The sequence below is a fragment of the Anomaloglossus baeobatrachus genome, chromosome 1 (genome assembly GCF_048569485.1).
Source record: "Anomaloglossus baeobatrachus isolate aAnoBae1 chromosome 1, aAnoBae1.hap1, whole genome shotgun sequence".
Classification (NCBI taxonomy): domain Eukaryota; kingdom Metazoa; phylum Chordata; class Amphibia; order Anura; family Aromobatidae; genus Anomaloglossus; species Anomaloglossus baeobatrachus.
In genome coordinates, this window is record NC_134353.1 from 286,174,908 (window position 1) to 286,195,366 (window position 20,459).

Sequence of the window (20,459 nt, forward strand, 5' to 3'; positions counted from 1 at the left end):
TTCTACAAAAGTAGCAAAATGTAAAATATATATATATATATATATATATATATATAAATATATATATATATATATATATAAACTTGGTATCACCATAGTAGTATAAAACAATAACATAAATTCATTATATTTATTCAGCATAGCAAACAAAAACCAACTAAAGAGTTATCAAAAAGTCATATGCACAAAAAAATAACAGCAAACTACAGCTTGTTCTGCAAAAGATAAGCCCTCATACATTTCAAACTATGAAAAAATAAAAAAGGTCATGGGTCTCAGAATATGGTAAAGGCCCCTCAAGAATAATTTTTAGAATACAATAGGTTTTTTTTGTGTAAAATTAGTAAAACACAGAAAAGTTTACACAAATTGGGTATTAACATTATTGTTTTGACCTGCAGAATAAATTTAACCAGGCTCTCAGGATATAGTGGCACAAAAATAAATTACTTTTTTTTAAACAGTGTACAAACGTTCTAAAAAAGCAAAAAAAACCCAAAAAAAACTGCATTCATTTATAGTATTGCCGTCATAATCAGGTAAATAGCGTGAATTTAAAATGTAATCAATAACATTATGAAGGTGCTTTCTGTGGTACACCTGGAGAAGATGATCTTTTTTCCTCCAGGCGCTGCCGGCTTTCAGTAATGCAGGCAACCTTAGAGCAATTACAGTTACTTCTTACAGCACTTAGATCAGCAGCTGTAATCCTCTGCATGGACTGACAGCCGGCTCTGCAATGATGAACTGCAGAAATGGCTGGCAATCAGTGCCAGGGCGTCCTCACAGACGCCGCTTTCAGTGCTCTGAGTGGTGACTGTAGTTGCTCTAGGCTCATCTGCATGACTATAAGCTGGTAGCTACAGGGAGAAATACAGTTAGTTTTCACCCAGGCGCCGCACTTCCAGTGCTGTGGCCAGGCACTTTTAGGCCCGTTTCACACGTCAGTGATTCTGGGACGTTTGTGCTTTTTTTAAAATGTACCAGAATCACTGACATACGCAGACCCATTCTAATCAATGGGTCTGCTCACACGTCAGTGATTTTTCACTGCACGTGTCTCCGGGCGTCGTACCCGCGTGTGCGTGATTGCCGCACGGAGACATGTCCATTTTTTTCTGGCATCACTGATGTCCCACGGACCACGCAGTGGTGTGGTCCGTGAAACACGTGCCAGAAAAAAACGTGCTTTTAAAATAAAAATCATTTTTACTCACCCGGTGTCCAGTGATGTCCTCTATAGAGTTGAGCGCGGTTCGCGGTTCGCGGTTCTCCAGTTCTAAGCTCAAGTGATTTTGGGGGCTGTTCAAGATCGAAATAGAACTCGAGCTTTTTGCAAAAGCTCGATAGTTCTAGATACGTTCGAGAACGGTTCTAGCAGCAAAAAGCAGGGCTTTTTACAGCTACAGTGTGCAGGAGCAATCCTGGCAGCCTGCCAGAAGCTGGTAACCAAGATAAACATCGGGTATCCAAGCAAAGCGCTTTGGTTAGTAACCCGATGTTTATCTTAGTTACGTGCAGGAAGCCCACACTTCCCCGCTCAGCTCGCTCCGCCCCCTCCTGCCCGCGGCATGTACACATACATACACACACACACACACACACACACACACACACACACACACCCACACCCCCCCCCCGCTCGGCTTACCTGCGGTGATGAAGTCCCGCCATCCCGACCTCAGCGCTGTCACTGTCCTCCATGGCCGCCGCTTGTCACATCACCTCTCGCTTCCGACCCGAGACTGACTAGCGGTGACGTCACGGACCTCTCGCGATACTTGGTGTGAAGGCGCCGGTCATTGAACTCAGTGACAGGGGCTGTCAGTGTGCTGGAGATCAGCGCAGGTAATGTACCTCGCTGACAGCAGCACTTGTCATCCCCTGCAGTGACCTGGGCTGACCCATTGATGTTAGCTCAGGTCACTGCACTGCTCTCCCAGCCAATAGGGAACATTCTGCTCTTCATTGACTGGGACAGTGTGGATCGTCATGGCAACCCCTTGGATTACACCAGACCTGGATTTGTTTTTCATTCTAATAAATTGGTTAAAGAGGGAATGTTTTGGGGAGTGTTTTTTCAAATAAAAATGTGTTTGTCGTCTATTTTTTTTTATTACTGACTGGGTTGGTGATGTCGGGTATCTGATAGACGCCTGACCTCACCAACCCCAGGGCTTGATGCCAGGTGACATTACACATCTGGTATTAACCCCATATATTACCCCGTTTGCCACCGCACCAGGGCGCGGGATGAGCTGGGGCGAAGCACCAGGATTGGCGCATCTAATGGATGCGCCACTTCTGGGGCGGCTGCGGCCTGCTATTTTTAGGCTGGGGAGAGTCCAATAACCATGGACTTCCCTAGTCTGAGAATATCAGGCCCCAGCTGTCTGCTTTACCTTGGCTGGTGATCCAATTTTGGGGGACCCCTACGTGTTTTTTTTTTTTAATTATTTATTTAATTTAAAATAACAGCGTGGGGTGCCCTCAGTTTTGGATTACCAGCCAAGGTGAGGTTGCCAGCTGTGGTCTGCAGACTGCAGCCATCAGTTTTACCCTAGCTGGCTACAAAACAAGGGGGAACCCAACGTCATTTTTTTTTTCATTTTTTGGCTAAATACAAAGCTAAGCACCCCTTAGTGCCACATGAAAGGCACCAAAGGGTGCTCCACTTTTTCTCCACTTTTTCTCCATTTTTTCTCCACTTTTTCTCCATTTTTTCTCCACTTTTTCTCCACTTTTTCTCCACTTTTTCTCCATTTTTTTCTCCTTTTTTTCTCCACTTATTCTCCATTTTTTCTCCACTTATTCTCCACTTATTCTCCACTTTTTCTCCACTTTTACTCCACTTATTCTCCACTTATTCTCCACTTTTTCTACATTTTTTTCTCCACTTTTTCTCCACTTTTTCTCCATTTTTTTCTCCTTTTTTTCTCCACTTATTCTCCACTTTTTATCCACTTTTTCTCCACTTTTTCTCCACTTTTTCTCCACTTTTACTCCACTTTTACTCCACTTTTACTCCACTTTTACTCCACTTATTCTCCACTTTTTCTCCACTTTTTCTCCACTTTTTATCCACTTTTTATCCACTTTTTCTCCACTTTTTCTCCACTTTTTCTCCACTTTTTCTCCACTTTTTCTCCACTTTTTCTCCACTTTTACTCCACTTTTACTCCACTTATTCTCCACTTTTTCTCCACTTTTTCTCCACTTTTTCTCCACTTTTTCTCCACTTTTTCTCCACTTTTTCTCCACTTTTTCTCCACTTTTTCTCCATTTTTTCTCCACTTATTCTCCACTTTTTCTCCACTTTTTCTCCACTTTTTTCTCCATTTTTTCTCCACTTTTTCTCCATTTTTTCTCCACTTTTTCTCCACTTTTTCTCCACTTTTTCTCCACTTTTTTCTCCATTTTTTCTCCACTTTTTCTCCACTTTTTCTCCACTTTTTCTCCACTTTTTCTCCACTTATTCTCAGCTTTTTCTCCACTTTTTCTCCATTTTTTCTCCACTTTTTCTCCACTTTTAATCCATTCTTTTTCTATGGTCGGTCTACCCATTAGCTCTGCCATGCACACTGTAGCTCTACACCTACTGCACATGTTGTCAGGGCTGAGAGGACTGGTAAGCCCAGGAGGTGGATCCACTGGACCGAGTACGCCACCAGGAGGCAGAGTACACGGCAGCCGGAGCACTGACGTGGCCGGGACGGTTATAACCGGGTCAGCAGGATCACGGAGTTCTATGGGATAATGCAGGAAACAGGCACAGGTACCCGGTAGCAACAGACAAACAGTCACAGGAGAGAGCACAAGGGGACCTGAGCATCTAGCTCTAAAGACAAGCTAAAGGACACGTTGATCAGGCAACGCCCCTATGGAAAGGCAAGTCTTATATACCCAGCACAGCCTCATGTCATTTCCTGCTGCAGGTGTGCTGGGCCTATAAGACCAGGAGAGTGGGCGCGGCCCGGTCCTATACAGAATCCTGAGGCCAATACTCAAAGTCAGACTCCTGAGACCAGGAGCATGACTCAGGGGAGCAGGAGCGGGAGCGGCAGCCATGACTGGTGGACACATGGATTGGATCAGTGGGTAAGGAGTGGTGCTGGGACACGGGGAGCGTGACAGTACCCCCCCCTCTAAGCCCCCCCCCTCCGAGCACAGAACCCCAGGGGCACCCCGGATCGAGACACCGGATCGGGACCCAACGCAAAGGCGGGGAAGGACCGCTGACCCCGTACCGCCTTCTTAGCTGCATGGCGCTTAGCCGATCTCCCAGCAGTGGCAACGGGGGCAACGGGAAGAGGAGGACCGTCAGAAACAGGACTGGCAGCGTGGACAACCGGCCCGGGCGTCTCGGACCGGACACAGGACAGGGACTCATCCCCGGCAGCCGTTGGCATCAGAGTCTCAATCGTCAGGGACGGTGGAACGACGCTGGAGAGCGTCGTCACTTCCGGTTCTGGTGGCACCACAGGCACAAGTGCCAGGAGCTGTGGTACACCGCAGGACTGCGTCATATTCCCCTGTTCTTGTGCCATGATAGGGTCAGGTGCCAGGGGCTGTGGTACAACGCTGGATTGCGTCAGATTCTCCTCTTCTTGTGCCATGATAGGGTCAGGTGACAGGGACCGAGGAACAGGCTGTAGGCAGGTATCATGGCACGAGGGACTCCAGCGAGAGATTGCCCCAGAGCGCCAACTGATGTCAGGGTCATGTAGTCGCAGCCAGGGCAGACCCAGCAGGAGCGCAGGAGTCATTCTCGGGATGACGTAGAACGCAATAGTCTCAGTGTGCTGGGTACCAATACAAAGTCTCACGGGTTCGGTGGTGTACCGGACAGGTTCGTATAATTGTTTTCCGTCCACGGAGGCGAACCAGAGGGGTTTTGCAAGCGGGATGACCGGTATCCGATAACGATCCACGGTAGCTTGTCGGATGAAATTAGCCGCTGCTCCCGAATCAATGTGAGCCTCCGCCGTGAACTGGGTCTTCTCGGTCGTGACCTGGGCAGTCTGTGTAACCGGGACTGAAGGAATTCCGGTACCAAGGGTGGCGGTTCCCACCATCCCTTGGACTTGGGGTCTACCTGGTCTCTCCGGGCAAGAGCGGAGCAGATGAGAACCGCTTCCGCAGTAGAAACACAGGCCCCGGGCGAGTCGCTCTGCGCGGCGTTGCTCGGCTTGGCTCAGCCGGTCTATTTGCATGGGTTCCGGGAACATGTCACAGGAGGGCAGGGGCAAAGGAGCGATAGGCCTCTGCGGGGACAAGGCGTGACGGGGTGGTAGCTTCTCCCGGAATACCTCTTTGGTTCGCTCCTGGAAACGGAGGTCAATCCGGGTGGCTAAAGATATTAAGGCGTCCAAGGTGCGTGGAACGTCACGGCCAGCAAGCTCGTCTTTGACGCGGCCAGAGAGTCCTTCCCAAAAGGCCGCCGTCAAGGCCTCATTGTTCCAGCCCAGCTCAGAGGCGAGCGTGCGGAACTGGATGGCGTATTGGCCGACGGTCAGGGTCCCTTGGCGTAGCCGGAGGAGCGAAGAAGTCACTGTGGTGGTACGTCCGGGTTCATCGAATGTACTTCGGAAAGCGTGCAAGAATTCCCGGATGTTAGTGGTCATTGGATCCTCATTCTCCCACAGGGGGTTAATCCAGGCTAGAGCTTCGCCTTCCAAGTGTGACATCAGGAATGCCACTTTAGCCTGGTCTGAGACAAACAAATGAGGAAGTAACTTGAAATGCAGGGAGCACTGGTTCAAAAACCCCCGGCAGTTCTTGGGGTCCCCAGCATAGCGAGGCGGAGCAGCGAGGCGAAGTTGCGAGGTTGCGGAGACAGCAGGTTCAGATCCGGACACCGTTTGCTGCGTGGACCGAGACGAGGCGGCAGTCTGTAATGTGTACAACCGGTGGTCCACAGACGTCAGGAACTTTAGTATGCGGTGTAAGGTGTCACGCTGTTGCACCAGTTCCTGGCGTAGTTCGGCCAGCTCAGATGTTTGTGCTCCAGCGGGATCCATGGCCTGATCAATCTGTCAGGGCTGAGAGGACTGGTAAGCCCAGGAGGTGGATCCACTGGACCGAGTACGCCACCAGGAGGCAGAGTACACGGCAGCCGGAGCACTGACGTGGCCGGGACGGTTATAACCGGGTCAGCAGGATCACGGAGTTCTATGGGATAATGCAGGAAACAGGCACAGGTACCCGGTAGCAACAGACAAACAGTCACAGGAGAGAGCACAAGGGGACCTGAGCATCTAGCTCTAAAGACAAGCTAAAGGACACGTTGATCAGGCAACGCCCCTATGGAAAGGCAAGTCTTATATACCCAGCACAGCCTCATGTCATTTCCTGCTGCAGGTGTGCTGGGCCTATAAGACCAGGAGAGTGGGCGCGGCCCGGTCCTATACAGAATCCTGAGGCCAATACTCAAAGTCAGACTCCTGAGACCAGGAGCATGACTCAGGGGAGCAGGAGCGGGAGCGGCAGCCATGACTGGTGGACACATGGATTGGATCAGTGGGTAAGGAGTGGTGCTGGGACACGGGGAGCGTGACACATGTTACTTTATGATTGACATCTCTTTCGTACCAGAGCTGTCTAAGTCTACTCTGACCCCATATTTGTCATTACTATATTGTCCTTGTACTGTATTATGACATTTGTATCATGTGTTTCATTTCTTGCTGTGTTGCAATTTTTTTGCTGCATCCCAATTGTACCTCTACATTGTTCGAGTTTATGTTATTGTTCTCTCACTCTTATGTGATACTGATTATTGTCATTTTTCATGATTACATGCAGATAAGTCCAATCTGACGAAGGCTCAGGCCGAAACGTCATTTGTAACTTGTTTTGGACAAAAACATATATGCTTATGAAAAAATTTTTTTTCTTAATACGGACCAATAAAGAGTGATTTTGCATTACTATCCGTTGTGACTTACTGACTTAGTCTGGGAGATTTAGAGTGCCGAGGTTACTCACTAATTTTATCTATTATTACCTCTGAGCACCTATATACCAGTGAGCAGAGCTTCCTCTACAGTAGTTCTCCTGATTAGGCATGCCCTTACCTCATGAGCAGGGCATTGCAGCTTTGGTAGCAACCATTACGACATGGACTCTGCTGCTGTGGACCCGAGAAGAGTGAGTGCAGATTCATTGCACCCACACTCCTCACATGAAGGGTCCGCACTCCTAGAAAATGGGGGATACGTTCCCTGAGTGTCTCCCCCCATATTCTAGACGGTCCAGAGTCGTCGTGGGACCCCTTTATTTTTTTTCTTACAATAAATTGGTGAAAGAGGAAATGTTTTGGGGACTGTTTTTTCAAATAAATTTCTTTTGTTGATTTTTTTTTTTTGTTAGTACTGACAGTTTATGATGTTGAGTATCTAATAGACGCCATGACATCACAAACTGCTGGGCTTGATCTCAGGTTACTTTACAGCTAGTATCAACCCGATTTATTACCCCGTTTGCCACTGCACCAGGGCACGGGATGAGCTGGGGTGAAGCGCCAGGATTGGCGCATCTAGTGGATGCGCCACGTTTGGGGTGCCTGCGGCCTGCTATTTTTAGGCTGTGAAGGCCCAATAACTATGGACCTTCCCACCCTGAGAATACCAGACCACAGCTGTCCGCTTTACCTTGGCTGGTGATCCAATTTGGGGGGGACCCTACTTTTATTGTGTAATTATTAATATTTATACAATAATTATAAAAAAGAGCCTGAGGGGACCTCCACATTGGATCCCCAACCACGGTAAAGCTGCCAGCTGTGGTTTTCAGGCTACAGCCGTCTGCTTTACCCTAGCTGGCTATCAAAAATGGGGGGACCCAACGTCATTTTTTTTTTTAACTATTTTTTAAATAGAAAAAATTAATGGGCTTCCCTGTATTTTGATTGCCAACCAAGGTAACGGCAGGCAGATGGGGGTGGCAACCCATAGCTGTCTGCTTTATCTGCGCTGAGAATCAAAAATACCGCGGAGTGCTACGTCATTTTTTTAAAGATTTATTTTTACAGCACTGTGATGTCCAGCAATCAAAATACAGGGAAGCCCATTTTATTTTTAGTTATTTAAATAAATAATTAAAAAAAATATATATGGGCTCCCGCTGCATTTATTGTATTGCTAGCTAAGGGTAATCCAAGCAGCTACTGGCTGCTAACCCCCACTGCTTGGTGTTACCTTCACTGGCAATGGAAAATCCAGGGAAGCATTTTTTATTTTTTTTGCCAAAAAACTACAAAAAAAGGACGTGAGCTTCGCCATATTTTTGTATGCTAGCCAGGTATAGCAGGCAGGTGCTGGAAGAGTTGGATACAGCGCCAGAAGATGGCGCTTCTATGAAAATGCCATTTTCTGAGGCGGCTGCAGACTGCAATTCGCAGCAGTGGGGCCCAGAAAGCTCAGGCCAACCTGTGCTGCGGATTACAATCCCCAGCTGCCTAGTTGTACCTGGCTGGACACAAAAATGGGGCGAAGCCTACGTCATTTGTTTTCTAATTATTTCATGAAATTCATGAAATAATAAAAAAGGGATTCCCTTTATTTTTGGTTCCCAGCCGGGTACAAATAGGCAACTAGGAGTTGGGGGCAGCCGTACCTGCCTAGCATACAAAAATATGGCGAAGCCCACATAATTTTTTCAGGGGGCAAAAAACTTCTGCATACAGTCCTGGATGGAGTATGCTGAGCCTTGTAGTTCTGCAGCTGCTGTCTGTCTGTATGGAGAAGAGCAGACAGCAGCTGCAGAACTACAAGGCTCAGCATACTCCATCTAGGACTGTATGCAGAATTTTTTTGCCCACCAAAAAAATGACGTGGGCTTCGCCATATTTTTGTATGCTAGCCAGGTACAGCAGGCAGCCACGGGCTGCCTCCAACCCCCAGTTGCCTATTTGTACCCGGCTGGGAACCAAAAATATAGGGAAGCCCATTTTTTTTTAATTATTTCACTTATTTCATGAAATAATTAAAAAACAAATGACGTGGGCTTCGCCCCATTTTTGTGTCCAGCCGGGTACAACTAGGCAGCTGGGAATTAGAATCCGCAGCACAGGTTAGCCCGAGGTTTCTGGGCGCCTCTGCTGCGGATTTCAGTCCGCAGCCGTCCCAGAAAATGGCGCTCTCATAGAAGCGCCATCATCTGGCGCTGTATCCAACTCTTCCAACAGCCCTGGAGCCGGGTGGCTTGTTGGGTAATCATGAGTTAATACTGGCTTTGTTTTACTAGCCAGTATTAAGCCAGAGATTCTTAATGTTAGGCACGTTTGACCCGGCCATTAAGAATCTCCAATAAAGGGTTAAAAAAAACACCACACAGAGAAAAAATACTTTAATAGAAATAAATACACAGACACATTAGAGACTCCATCTTTATTACCCCCTGTCACCCCTCCACGATCCTGCTCTTCTGTCTTCTTTCTTTCTAGTGTAGTAGTAGTGACGATTGTAGTGAGGATGAGGTTCCCCAGCCCATCATGGGCTGAGGCATCTCATCCTCACTACAATCCTCACTAGTGTAGTAGTAGTGACGATTGTAGTGAGGAGGATGAGGTTCACCAGCTCATCACTTGGGGCTGGGGAACCTCATCCTCAGTACAATCCTCACTACAATCGGGAAGCAGCGTGCAGCCTTCACTCCGTGAGTGATCAGTGCTGGCTGTCAGCGGTAACAGCGGTAACGCTGACAGACGCGTTACCATAGCAACGGTGATCTCGGAGCCGCGGTTAGCGGTGACGTCACCGCTAACTGCGTTGCTATGGCAACGGTGATCTCCGTTAATGACCGGCTGTGTCAGCCGGTCCCTAACGGAATGGGGAGTCGACCGTGTGCTAGAGCATGTCGCCGGTACACGGCGATACACATATGTGCACCGTGTACCGGAGAGATGCACTCGCAGGTCCTACATGACGCGTCATAGTCATGTGACCAGTCTGTAGCCAATGAGATAATAGCCACGTGACTGGTCACATGGCTATTTTGACGTCACGATAGGTCCTGCATCTCTGCTGGCAGTGCAGGTCACCGGGAGGATTAAGCGATCATCGGATGGAATAGCGGCAGGAGACAGAGTGCAGAAGGGATCGCGGGGACCGGTAAGTGTTATGGCAATGTTTATTAACTGTTTGTGTACATTTATAATGCATTTTTATGTGTTTGTGATTGCCTCCCATTATAGCCTATACGTTCGAGTTCGGTTCGTCGAACGTTCGACGAGCCGAACTCGAACGGGACCCCCATTCGGCGAACCGGCCTCGAGCCGAACCGGGACCGGTTCGCTCATCTCTAGTCCTCTGCAGCCCGTTCTCCCTGCTGCTTCTGAGCCGGCTCATTATTGTCGCGCATATTCATTATGTGCGACACAGCTGACCCGGAAGCAGCTGCTGCAGGGGTCACCGCCGGCCGGATACTGCACCGCGGGAGCGATCAGCACCATGGAGAGCGGGAGCGCGCACAGGTGAGTTGTTTTCTAAGTGCAATCACGGGTCACGGAGAACGGAGCCCGGATTGCACTTAGACAAACCACGTGTGCCGTGAAACACGGCACATGCAGGGACATGTGCGTGTTTTACACGCCAGTGAAAAACGTCACTGTTTTTCACTGACGTGTGAAACGGGCCTTATATTGCTATTAATCTGTAAATTAACCCTATATTTGCAGGATAATAGCCTTATTGGACCTGACAAGTTCCCTTTAATTATTTTACAATGAGGGGAATACAGAGAAAGTGTAGTCATTGAGAAATGATACCTATTGTTAAACCGTCTAATACTAAAGGATGTTTCTAAAGTTATATTTTATTAACTTGTGCTTTATATTCAACACTCGACACGATCATCATTGAAATTAATCTTACAAACCTTACTATTAGAGCATCTGAAATGCAGAATACTGTAAATGGGCATATTCATTTTACTTTGACTACTGAAGAATCCCATCCATTTTTTTAGGAGAATGTTGAAAAAAGTGAAGCATTTTTGTCTTTACAATTTTTATTGACACTAACCCAAAAACTACCTGAGGTACTGTGTGAGCTGAAATACACATTCTTTTATCTTTGCATAGTATGCTCATGAAACATTCTACTACACTGAATGCAGAAACAATCAGGACACAAAATGACACAAGGTTTGATGTTGCCAACTATTTAAATCTTAAATTCAGTATTTTCTGTCTATGAGATCCTTTGAAAAGTAGCAAAATCTCACATAATAAATGTTAAGTGACATTTCTTGCCATAGACTACTTGTTGGACGTTATATTTCTGAATTTAAATTAATAATGTGTAGGTACTCATGGGAAGAGTAGTTGTCACAAAAAATTACAGAGACGTGCAAATCTCTATATCTAGACATCAGCAAGTAATTCTTACTATCGCAAAAAATGCATTTTTCACTAAAGATATCGAAACTGCAAGTTTTAACATAACAGAAACCAACCATAAAAATACATAGATTAAGAACATTAAGCTGGTTGTCCAAATGTCAACTGTCTGTCACCCTGTACTAATGGTTATTAAACTGGGGATATACATTATGTGTTAAAATTGAGAATCTAGAATTTACAGATTTTTTGTCACGGTTCCATCTAGTAGTGTCTCTGGCCACCGTGAGTGACAGTTCAACCATCACATCTTGGACAGGGGTGTGCTGAGCTGTCAATATGTTGATGACAGTTCAACCGACCCATCTTGTGCAGGAGCAAGCTGAGATTTCAGTATGGTGATGGACAGTTTAGTCATCCAATCAGAGGCTGGTGCACAGGGCTGCCACTAGGAATTTCAAGGCCCCATATGAGCAAAATTGTTGGGCTCCCTAGAGACTCCATCCAGGCTCTGACTCAGCCCCTCTGTATAATATATTCCTGGTATATATGTCCTTCTCCTAGTGTATATGTAATTTTTCTGGTATATATGCCCCCATCGCGGTATATATGTCCCCATCCTGGGCCCTTCCTGGAATGTATGTCCCCCTCTATGTACATGTCTCCCCTTTCTGGGCCCATACTAGTATACATGTTCTCCTGATATATATGTCCCCATCCTGGGCCCCTCCTGGTATATATAACTCCATCCAGCTTTATTTGTCCCCTTCCTGGTACACAGTGCCTTGCAAAAGTATTCGTCCCCCTTTAATTTGTCAACCTTTACCCACATTTCAGGCTTCAAACATAAAGATAAAAAAATTTAAATTAATAAGAATCAACAACAGGTGGGACACAATTGTGAAGTTGAACGAAATTTTTTGCTTATTTTAAACCTTTTAAAAAAATAGTAAACTGAAAAGTGGGGAGTGCAATATTATTCATCCTCTTTACTTTCAGTGCAGCAAACTCACTCCAGAAGTTCATTGAGGATCTCTGAATGATCCAATGTTGTCCTAAATGACTGATGATAATAAATATAAGCCACCTGTGTGAAATCTAGTCTCCATATAAATTCACCTGCTCTGTGATAGTCTCAGTGTTCTGTTTAAAGCGCAGAGAGCATCATGAAGGCCAAGGAACAAAACAGGCAGGTCTGTAATACTGTTGTGGAGAAGTTTAAAGCCGGATTTGGTTATAAAAAGATTTCCAAAACTTTAAACATCGCAAGGAGCATTGTGCAAGCATTCATATTGAAATGGAAGGCGTATTATACCACTGCAAATCTACCAAGACTCGGCTGTCCATCCAAACTTTCATCTCAAACAAGGAGAAGACTAATCAGAGATGCAGCCAAGAAGCCCATGATCACTCTGAATGGACTGCAGAGATCTACAGCTGTGGTGGGAGAGTCTGTCCATGGGACAACAATCAGTCGTACACTGCACAAATCTGGCCTTTATGGAAGAGTGGCAAGGAGAAAGCCATTTCTCAAAGATATCCATAAAAAGTGTAGTTTAAAGTTTGCCACAAGCCACCTGGGAGACACACCAAACATGTGGAAGAAGGTGCTCTGGTCAGTTGAAACCAAAATCGAACTTTTTGGGAACAATGCAAATGATATCTTTGGCGCAAAAGCAACACAGCTCATCACCCTGAACACACCATCCCCACTGTCAAACATGGGGTTGGCAGCATCATGGTTTGGGCCTGCTTTTATTCAGCAGGGACAGGGAAGATGGTTAAAATTGATGGGAAGATGGATGGAGCCAAATACAGGACCATTCTTGAAGAAAACCTGTTGGAGTCTGCAAAAGACCTGAGACTGGGACGGAGATTTGTCTTCCAACAAGACAATGATCCAAAACATAAAGCAAAATCTACAATGGCATGGTTCACAAATAAACATATCCAGGTGTTAGAATGGCCAAGTCAAAGTCCAGACCTGAATCCAATCGAGAATCTGTGAAAAGAGCTGAAAACTGCTGTTCACAAACGCTGTCCATCCAACCTCACTGAGCTTGAGCTGTTTTCAAAGGAAGAATGGGCAAGAATTTCAGTCTCTCGATGTGCAAAACTGATAGAGACATACCCCAAGCGACATGCAGTTGTAATCACAGCAAATGGTGGCGCTACAAAGTATTAACGTAAAGGGGACAAATAATATTGCACGCCCCACTTTACAGTTTTTTTTTTTTAAAAAAATGTTTAAATTGAAAAATAAATTTCGTTCAACTTCATAATTGTGTCCCACTTGAGAGTGATTCTTCACCATTAATTTAACACTTTTTATCTTTATGTATGAAGCCTGAAATGTGGGTAACGGTTGACAAATTCAAGGGCACGGAATACTTTCGCAAGGCACTGTATGTTTCCCATTTTGGGCCCCTCCTGGTATTTATATGTCCCATTCTGGGGACATTCTGGTATATGTGTCTCCATCCTGGTTTCTGTTCCCTTCCTGGTACATATGTTCTCCTCCTGTATATATGTCCCCTTTCTGGGCCCCTCCTGGTATATTTGTCTGCTGAAAAATGAAAAAAAAATGTTTTACTTGCCCTTCCCGACTCCCACATTGTGAGGTGTCCTCTCAGAACCGTGATGCATTTCAGCTGGATGTGCACCCTCCGACGCACAACCAGCTGAAACAAGACAGGGACTGGGATCAACAGGTCTCCACCACCCCTGTGATCTTTCACTCCTGTCTTCAGCTCATGGAGCATTTACCTTTGCCTACTGGCTGCCGCATCCTTGCCATCTCTTTGACTTTGCGTTGGTTGCAGCAGTGTAATGACATTGCAGAGTGTTGACCTCATGATGATGCTCCACGCTGGGCCACGGGATAACGCATCGGTGCCCTACATTGGTCCACTGATCTTGCCTCCAACATATGGCTAATTTGCATCCGATGCTCCTAAAGAGCTTTGCATACAAATTAGCCATGTGTAGAGGCCGAAGCGACACGACCGAGCTGATCTGCTGCAGCTGTAGCTGGGGCCAAGTGAAGAGGAGGCCCGGCCCAAGCCCAGGGCCTAATAAAACAAAGCAATTACACCGGGCTATGGCCGGGCCCTCCTCCTCTTCACTAGGCCCCATACACCAGTCAGAGTTGTCATGCCCTGATGGTGGTCCTGCTGGTGCATGCTGGGTTTGCTTCATGTATCTACTGTTTGGAGATATCACCTTGCTATTTAGCTGTTTTCCTGCCCCACATTATTGCCAATTGTTGCTTAGGCTCAGTGGTGTCTGCATGCCTTTGGTTCCTACACAGTATTTCATCTATTGTTTCCTGACCATGTATCTTTCTTCTGACTGTCCATTTGCCTAGCCCCTTTGTTTTGATCCACTATCTTCCTGGAATTCCACTAGCTCGTTTTGTATTTGACCCTGAACCTCTAGGCTACGCAGCCTCATGGCTAGCCTGTGAGTACTTATTAGAGTCACATTTTTCTTACTAAATGACTTGGACTGCTAATTCCTACTTGCAGATTATTTGATAGTTTATCAGATTACTGATATCACTTCCTTTTTAAATCTTTTTAGCTACACCTAAAAAAGGGGAATTTCAGACTACAATAAAAAAAAAAAAAAAAAAAGATTTTTTGTGTGTTCTTCATCAATAATATAGGCATATCTCATACATAAATCCTATATATAAAGTGAACAGACATGGCATTACTTTACAGGGCATGGAGAAGGTCAAAAAAGCAAATTCAACCAGAGATAAAACAACTAGGGATGAGCAAACCTGGACTGTGAAGTTTGGGTTACGTACCGGACACATTTTGTCCGGTGCTGAACACTGAACACAGGCGTTTTACTGTACGTCAGGGTCCTGTTCGTATTTGTCACTCAAATAAAACTTGTTGAAAGGTTGCAGAGCAGCCAATCAGCAAGCTATTAGGCTGTAGGCACTTCCAGAGCAATCGCAGGCATGGCAAGTATTGGCTTGGCTGTGATTGGCCAGGGAAATCACTGTAAACAAAAAAAAAAATGATGTGGGCTACAAATGGAAGATAAATGGTAGTAAGAGTAGGATAGTTATACATACTATGTTTCCTGGAGGATAACACTACAGGCAGACTCTTTTCCAGGCCTGCTAATAAAGGTTTATCAATATTCACTGCTTTCCTGTCCACCCTGTGTGCCAGTGTCTATGATTGCAGACTGCTATACCTGCCCCCCACTCTGTATCTACATCTATGATTGGTTGTAATCAGTTTGTTGTATGGTAATGTGGCGCCCCTGAGGCTTCAGTCGCCACAGAGGTACTGCATCTCAGCCAGAGATGTGGTGCCCCATCCTGGGTAAGGAAGAGCTCATCCACCGGTCACACAACACTCTCAATTAGCAGCTCCCCACTGGGTCAGGGTTAGGGCTTGGTGTCATTAAAGCTATGTATAGTTATCTCCCTCCTTGTAGTCCAACCAAGTCTGGGGTTGGAGTCTAGTTGGTGAGAGCACGCTGTAGTAAGTGGGACAGTGGAGAAGTAGCAGTGTAGGAGTGAAGACCTGTGGTCTGGAGCTGATGAAGCTCAACCCAAGCACAGGAGAGAAGGGGTCCTAGAGCCCAAGGGGAGTGCACCATACCCCCGTGGTTTTGTTCCACATACGATGCATTGGAGTGGAGGGACTTGGCTGGAATAGTTCCCTAGACTAGAGGAGAACCAACGTGCTTATTTAGTAAAACCGGAGGCCTAGGTCACTTCAAGGGCCGAAACCAAACTCACACATGAATCCACTGAAAGGTGTCCACATAGGACCAAGGAACAGAGCTTCAAGCCACCTGACAGAGTCCACGGGCACCGGCTCAGGACACTGTGTGCGTACGCGCGGGACAGGCAGGAGAGAATTTAGCGCAGGAAGATGACCAGGGAAGGAACATAAGAATGGTGCACCAGCCTTGACCTCCGAACTACCCGGGATTGACTGGAGCCCATCACAGTGGAACCAAGCACTCCAAAGACGGTCACTGACATCACATTGGATGTGCCACTTCTGGCGCTTTACCCAGGTCATCCTGATTGCCCTGGTGCGGTGGCTATTGGGGTAATATAAGCGGTTGATGACACCTGTTATTTGTCAAAAAATGACAGTTGCCATTAAGCCCTGGATTTCTAATTGAGGCATCCCATCACATCCATACTGGCATCCCCGCGCTGTGCTTCCCCCCCCTCCACAGGCCCCAAGCCATAATGCTGTTCCCAAGTCCTCTGCACATCGCACATGTCTCCTGGGTATGCCCGTAGGGTGTGTGCAGCCAAGCCTCTTAAAAGGCCAGTATGTCCTGACCCGAAAGTGACCTCTCAGTGAAAGTTGAAGCCACTGCTGGACTGTCAGTCTGACGGTCAGGTCACCTGAGGTCACATTGTGGAAACCCAGAGGTTACCTCCGGGGAACCGAGTGATGCTACCTGCTCAAAGCTGGGTCCCCCTTGGCTGTCAGTGATTCCCAGAGCCTGCAAACAGTGGACATGTAACAGAGCTGAGGATCGTCATGGGGCTTTGTATGGATTACATCGGATCTAAAAGGAGGTTTTGGGGGTTAATAAAGGGGTGAAAGAGGGTGTGTGTATTTTATTTCAAATTTTTTTCAGTGTTTTTGCTTTTTTTCTTTTCACTTACAGAATTAGTAATGGGGGTGTCTCATAGACGTCTCCCATTACAATTTAAATAAATAAATTAAAATAAAACACCATAAGATCTCATCTATTATGATATCCAGCCATGGTAATGCTCACAGGTGGGAGCTACAGCTTGTAGCTATTGTTTTACTCACACCCAAAGAAAAAGAATGGCAGCACTCTGCGGTGTAACTTGGATTTTTAATGAAGCTTCATGCAGACAGGTGTGACAAACACAGGGGAGCGAAGGGAGAAAAGCATGTGCTCTCGTCCGCTTCCCTGTGTTTGCCCCACCCGTCTGCAAGAAGCTTTATTAAAAATCCAAGTTACACCGTAGAGTGCTGACGTTCTTTTTCTTTGGATGGACTTTCTGCACTATGGCATAAACACCGCGAGTAGCATCAGTTTTTTTCCGCTGGCCGGATAGATTTAGTGAAGACTCAGAAGGCACACAGGATCCCGCTACATACTGAACAAGTACACGTGGCTTTTTCATACTGAACGGATCTGTTTGGGAAGACGCCGTCGGGATTTAACATATGGTAAGCAGTGCTCTGTATAATTTTCCTCTCACTTGTTTTACTCACACCGGCTACAAAATATGGCGGGAACACACGTCATTTTTTTACATTATTATTTATTTCTTTTTACACTATCATACAGCAAACTGACTGCAACCAATCACAGACACGGACACAGGGTGAGGGCAAGTACAGCAGTGTGCAACCAATCACAGGCACTGGCATAGAGGGTGGAAGGGAGAAGTAATAAATATTGTTGAACCTTAATTAGCGGGCCCAGTAAAGAGCCTGAGTGCAGTGTGATCCTCTTGGAAGCACGGTATGTATAACTATCCTGCTCTTACTACCATTTAACGTCCATTTGTAGCCCCTAGCTCTCACTGCGGCCATTTTACAGCCCAGAACTTCTTGTCGCCATTGACTTGTATGAAGTTTGTTGACCGGGGTCAAGTTCAGGGATAAGTTTAGCTGCCGAACTTCATTATTTTTAAGTACATGCTGGTTCGGCAAAGCCGAATATTTACGGGTTTGCTCATCACTAAAAACATCATTTAATTATAAATAGATAAAAAAACACAATTGATCTCACCTTGATAAAGACCAGTGCTGTATATTTTCTTTTCCTCTTCTTTCTGTCGAAATACTAAACAAAAGACATTACGATTATTAAAGTATATTTTTAATAAAAGATAATTGCCATTTCATGCAAATCTATAAGCATTATAAATGTACTGGACTCCTGTATAGCGTACTGGAGTTTGCCTCCATCTGCTCGTCACCCTAATCTTTCAGTAAAGGGAATTTGTCAACGCCATTATGCTGCCCTCTCTAAGGGCAAGCACGTACTTTGCGTTCACCTACTTGCAGTACAAGAAACACCTTTTTCCCCTAATTGATTTGACCAAAGTTGCCTTTTTCAGAAATTTAGCGCTGAAAACGCATGCATATTTACCGCGTTTTAGATGCATTTTCAGCGCTTTTTACCTGCTTTTTCACCTGCGTTTTGACAGATGCGTTTTGAACATCAAGACACTGCTAAATAAAGTTTAATCTGTCAAACACAATGAAAAAAGAGAAAAAAAAGGCACACATAGATTTTTTGAAATAATAAAGAAAATAGAAATATTGAATAAAATTATAGTGGTAATATACTATTTATTGCAAAAATAGCAATAAATTATAATTTTTTTTTAATTTAATTTTCGGACTATGTGTGTGTGTAAAGGGACATATGAAATCATTATTTTAATGTCCAAAAAGCATGCGTTTTGCTAGTCCAAAACGCATGTTTTCTGCACATAAAAAGCAGGCAAAACGCAGGAATTTGAAGGTTGGTTTTTGCCATTTCTCATTGACTTCAATATTAGTAAAACGCACCCAAAATGGCAAAAACAACTGACATGCTGCTTCTTTGAACGTATGTTTTTTGCCACAAAATATGCAAATTAAACGCAGCGTTTAGAAACGCAAAGTGTGGTTGGAAAATACACATTAGGCCCGTTTCACACGTCAGTGAAAAACACTGACGTTTTTCACTGGCGTGTAAAACACGCACATGTCCCTCCGTGTGCCGTGAATCACGGCACACGTGTGTTGTCTAAGTGCAATCCGGGCTCCGTTCTCCGTGGCCCGTCATTGCACTTAGAGATTAACTCACCTGTGCGCGCTCCTGCTCTCCATGGTGCTGATCGTTCCCGCGGTGCAGCATCCGGCCGGCGCTGACCCCCGCAGCAGCTGCTTCCGGGTCGGCTGTGTCGTGCATCATAAATATGCGCGACAGTAATGAGCCGGCTCAGAAGCAGCAGGCTGCACGGGCTGCAGGGGACATCGCTGGAGCCGGGTGAGTAAAAATGATTTTTATTTTAAAAGCACGTTTTTTTCTGGCACGTGTTTCACGGACCACACCACTGCGTGGTCCGTGGGACATCAGTGATGCCAGAAAAAAATGGACATGTCTCCGTGCGGCAATCACGGACACGCCGGTACGCCGCACGGAGACACGTGCAGTGAAAAATCACTGACGTGTGAGTAGACCCATTCATTATAATGGGTCTGCGTATGTCAGTGATTCTGGTACGTTTAAAAAAAAAGCACAAACGTACCAGAATCACTGACGTGTGAAACAGGCCTCACACATAGGATAACATGGAAAAGTAGAACGCAAGCTATTTGGCAACAAAAAGGTGCTTCTAAAAACGCTGCGGAAATGCAGGTAAAAATGCAAAGTGCGTGCTTGCCCTATGGGTAAGAACGCACTTTGCTTTTTACCTGCTTTTTACCTGCTTTTTCTTCTGCGCTGTTTAATGCCAAAATGGTTGTGTTCTGCTTTTCAAGCAAAGTCTATGGGAATTTGGGTTTCTTGTCCGCACTATGCAGTTCAAACTGCAGCCTTTTTGTGGCAGAACTTTGGTCAAAAACTCAGCTTTGCAGTGCAAAACCCAAATGGCAAAAACAATTGACATGTCAAGTTTTTGCCATTTGTGGTGCATTTTTTAGTGTGTTTTTGGTGCGATTTTTGCCATGCATTTTTATAATGAAGTCAATGGGTGGAAGGGCTACAAAACGCTGGTAAAAACTCACCAACAATTGACATGCTACATTTTATTTTCTGCACCAAATCTGCAAGTAAAAGTAAGCAACATGCGAACAGCACTTTAGAATTCTCATTGACTTTGATGGCATAAGCAGCATGAAGAGAGATATGCAGACTTGGAGCACAAACTGCATCAATGCTGCAAAAAACTGCACCAAAAACATGCTTCAAAAGCGCACAGTGCGTTATGACCATAAGACGCACCTAGGTTTTAGAGGTGGAAAATGGGAAAAAAAATTGAAACAAAAATTTGGTAAAATTTTTAATAACATAAATAATATACTTAATAATATTTCACCAGTTTTGCACAACCTATGTGCTCTGCAACTGTAGTCAAACTACA

General features: G+C 45.5%; 1 protein-coding gene across 3 annotated transcripts in view; it reads right to left on the bottom strand.

Annotated features, from left to right (window-relative positions):
- Nucleotides 1-20,459, bottom strand: part of BANK1 (B cell scaffold protein with ankyrin repeats 1) — a 1,061,267-nt gene that overhangs the window by 215,109 nt on the left and 825,699 nt on the right. For all 3 annotated transcript variants that reach the window (XM_075350716.1, XM_075350725.1, XM_075350707.1), the window contains exon 15: nucleotides 18,113-18,166. In XM_075350716.1, coding sequence (XP_075206831.1) covers nucleotides 18,113-18,166 — 54 coding nt within the window. The remainder of the gene's footprint in view (nucleotides 1-18,112; nucleotides 18,167-20,459) is intronic.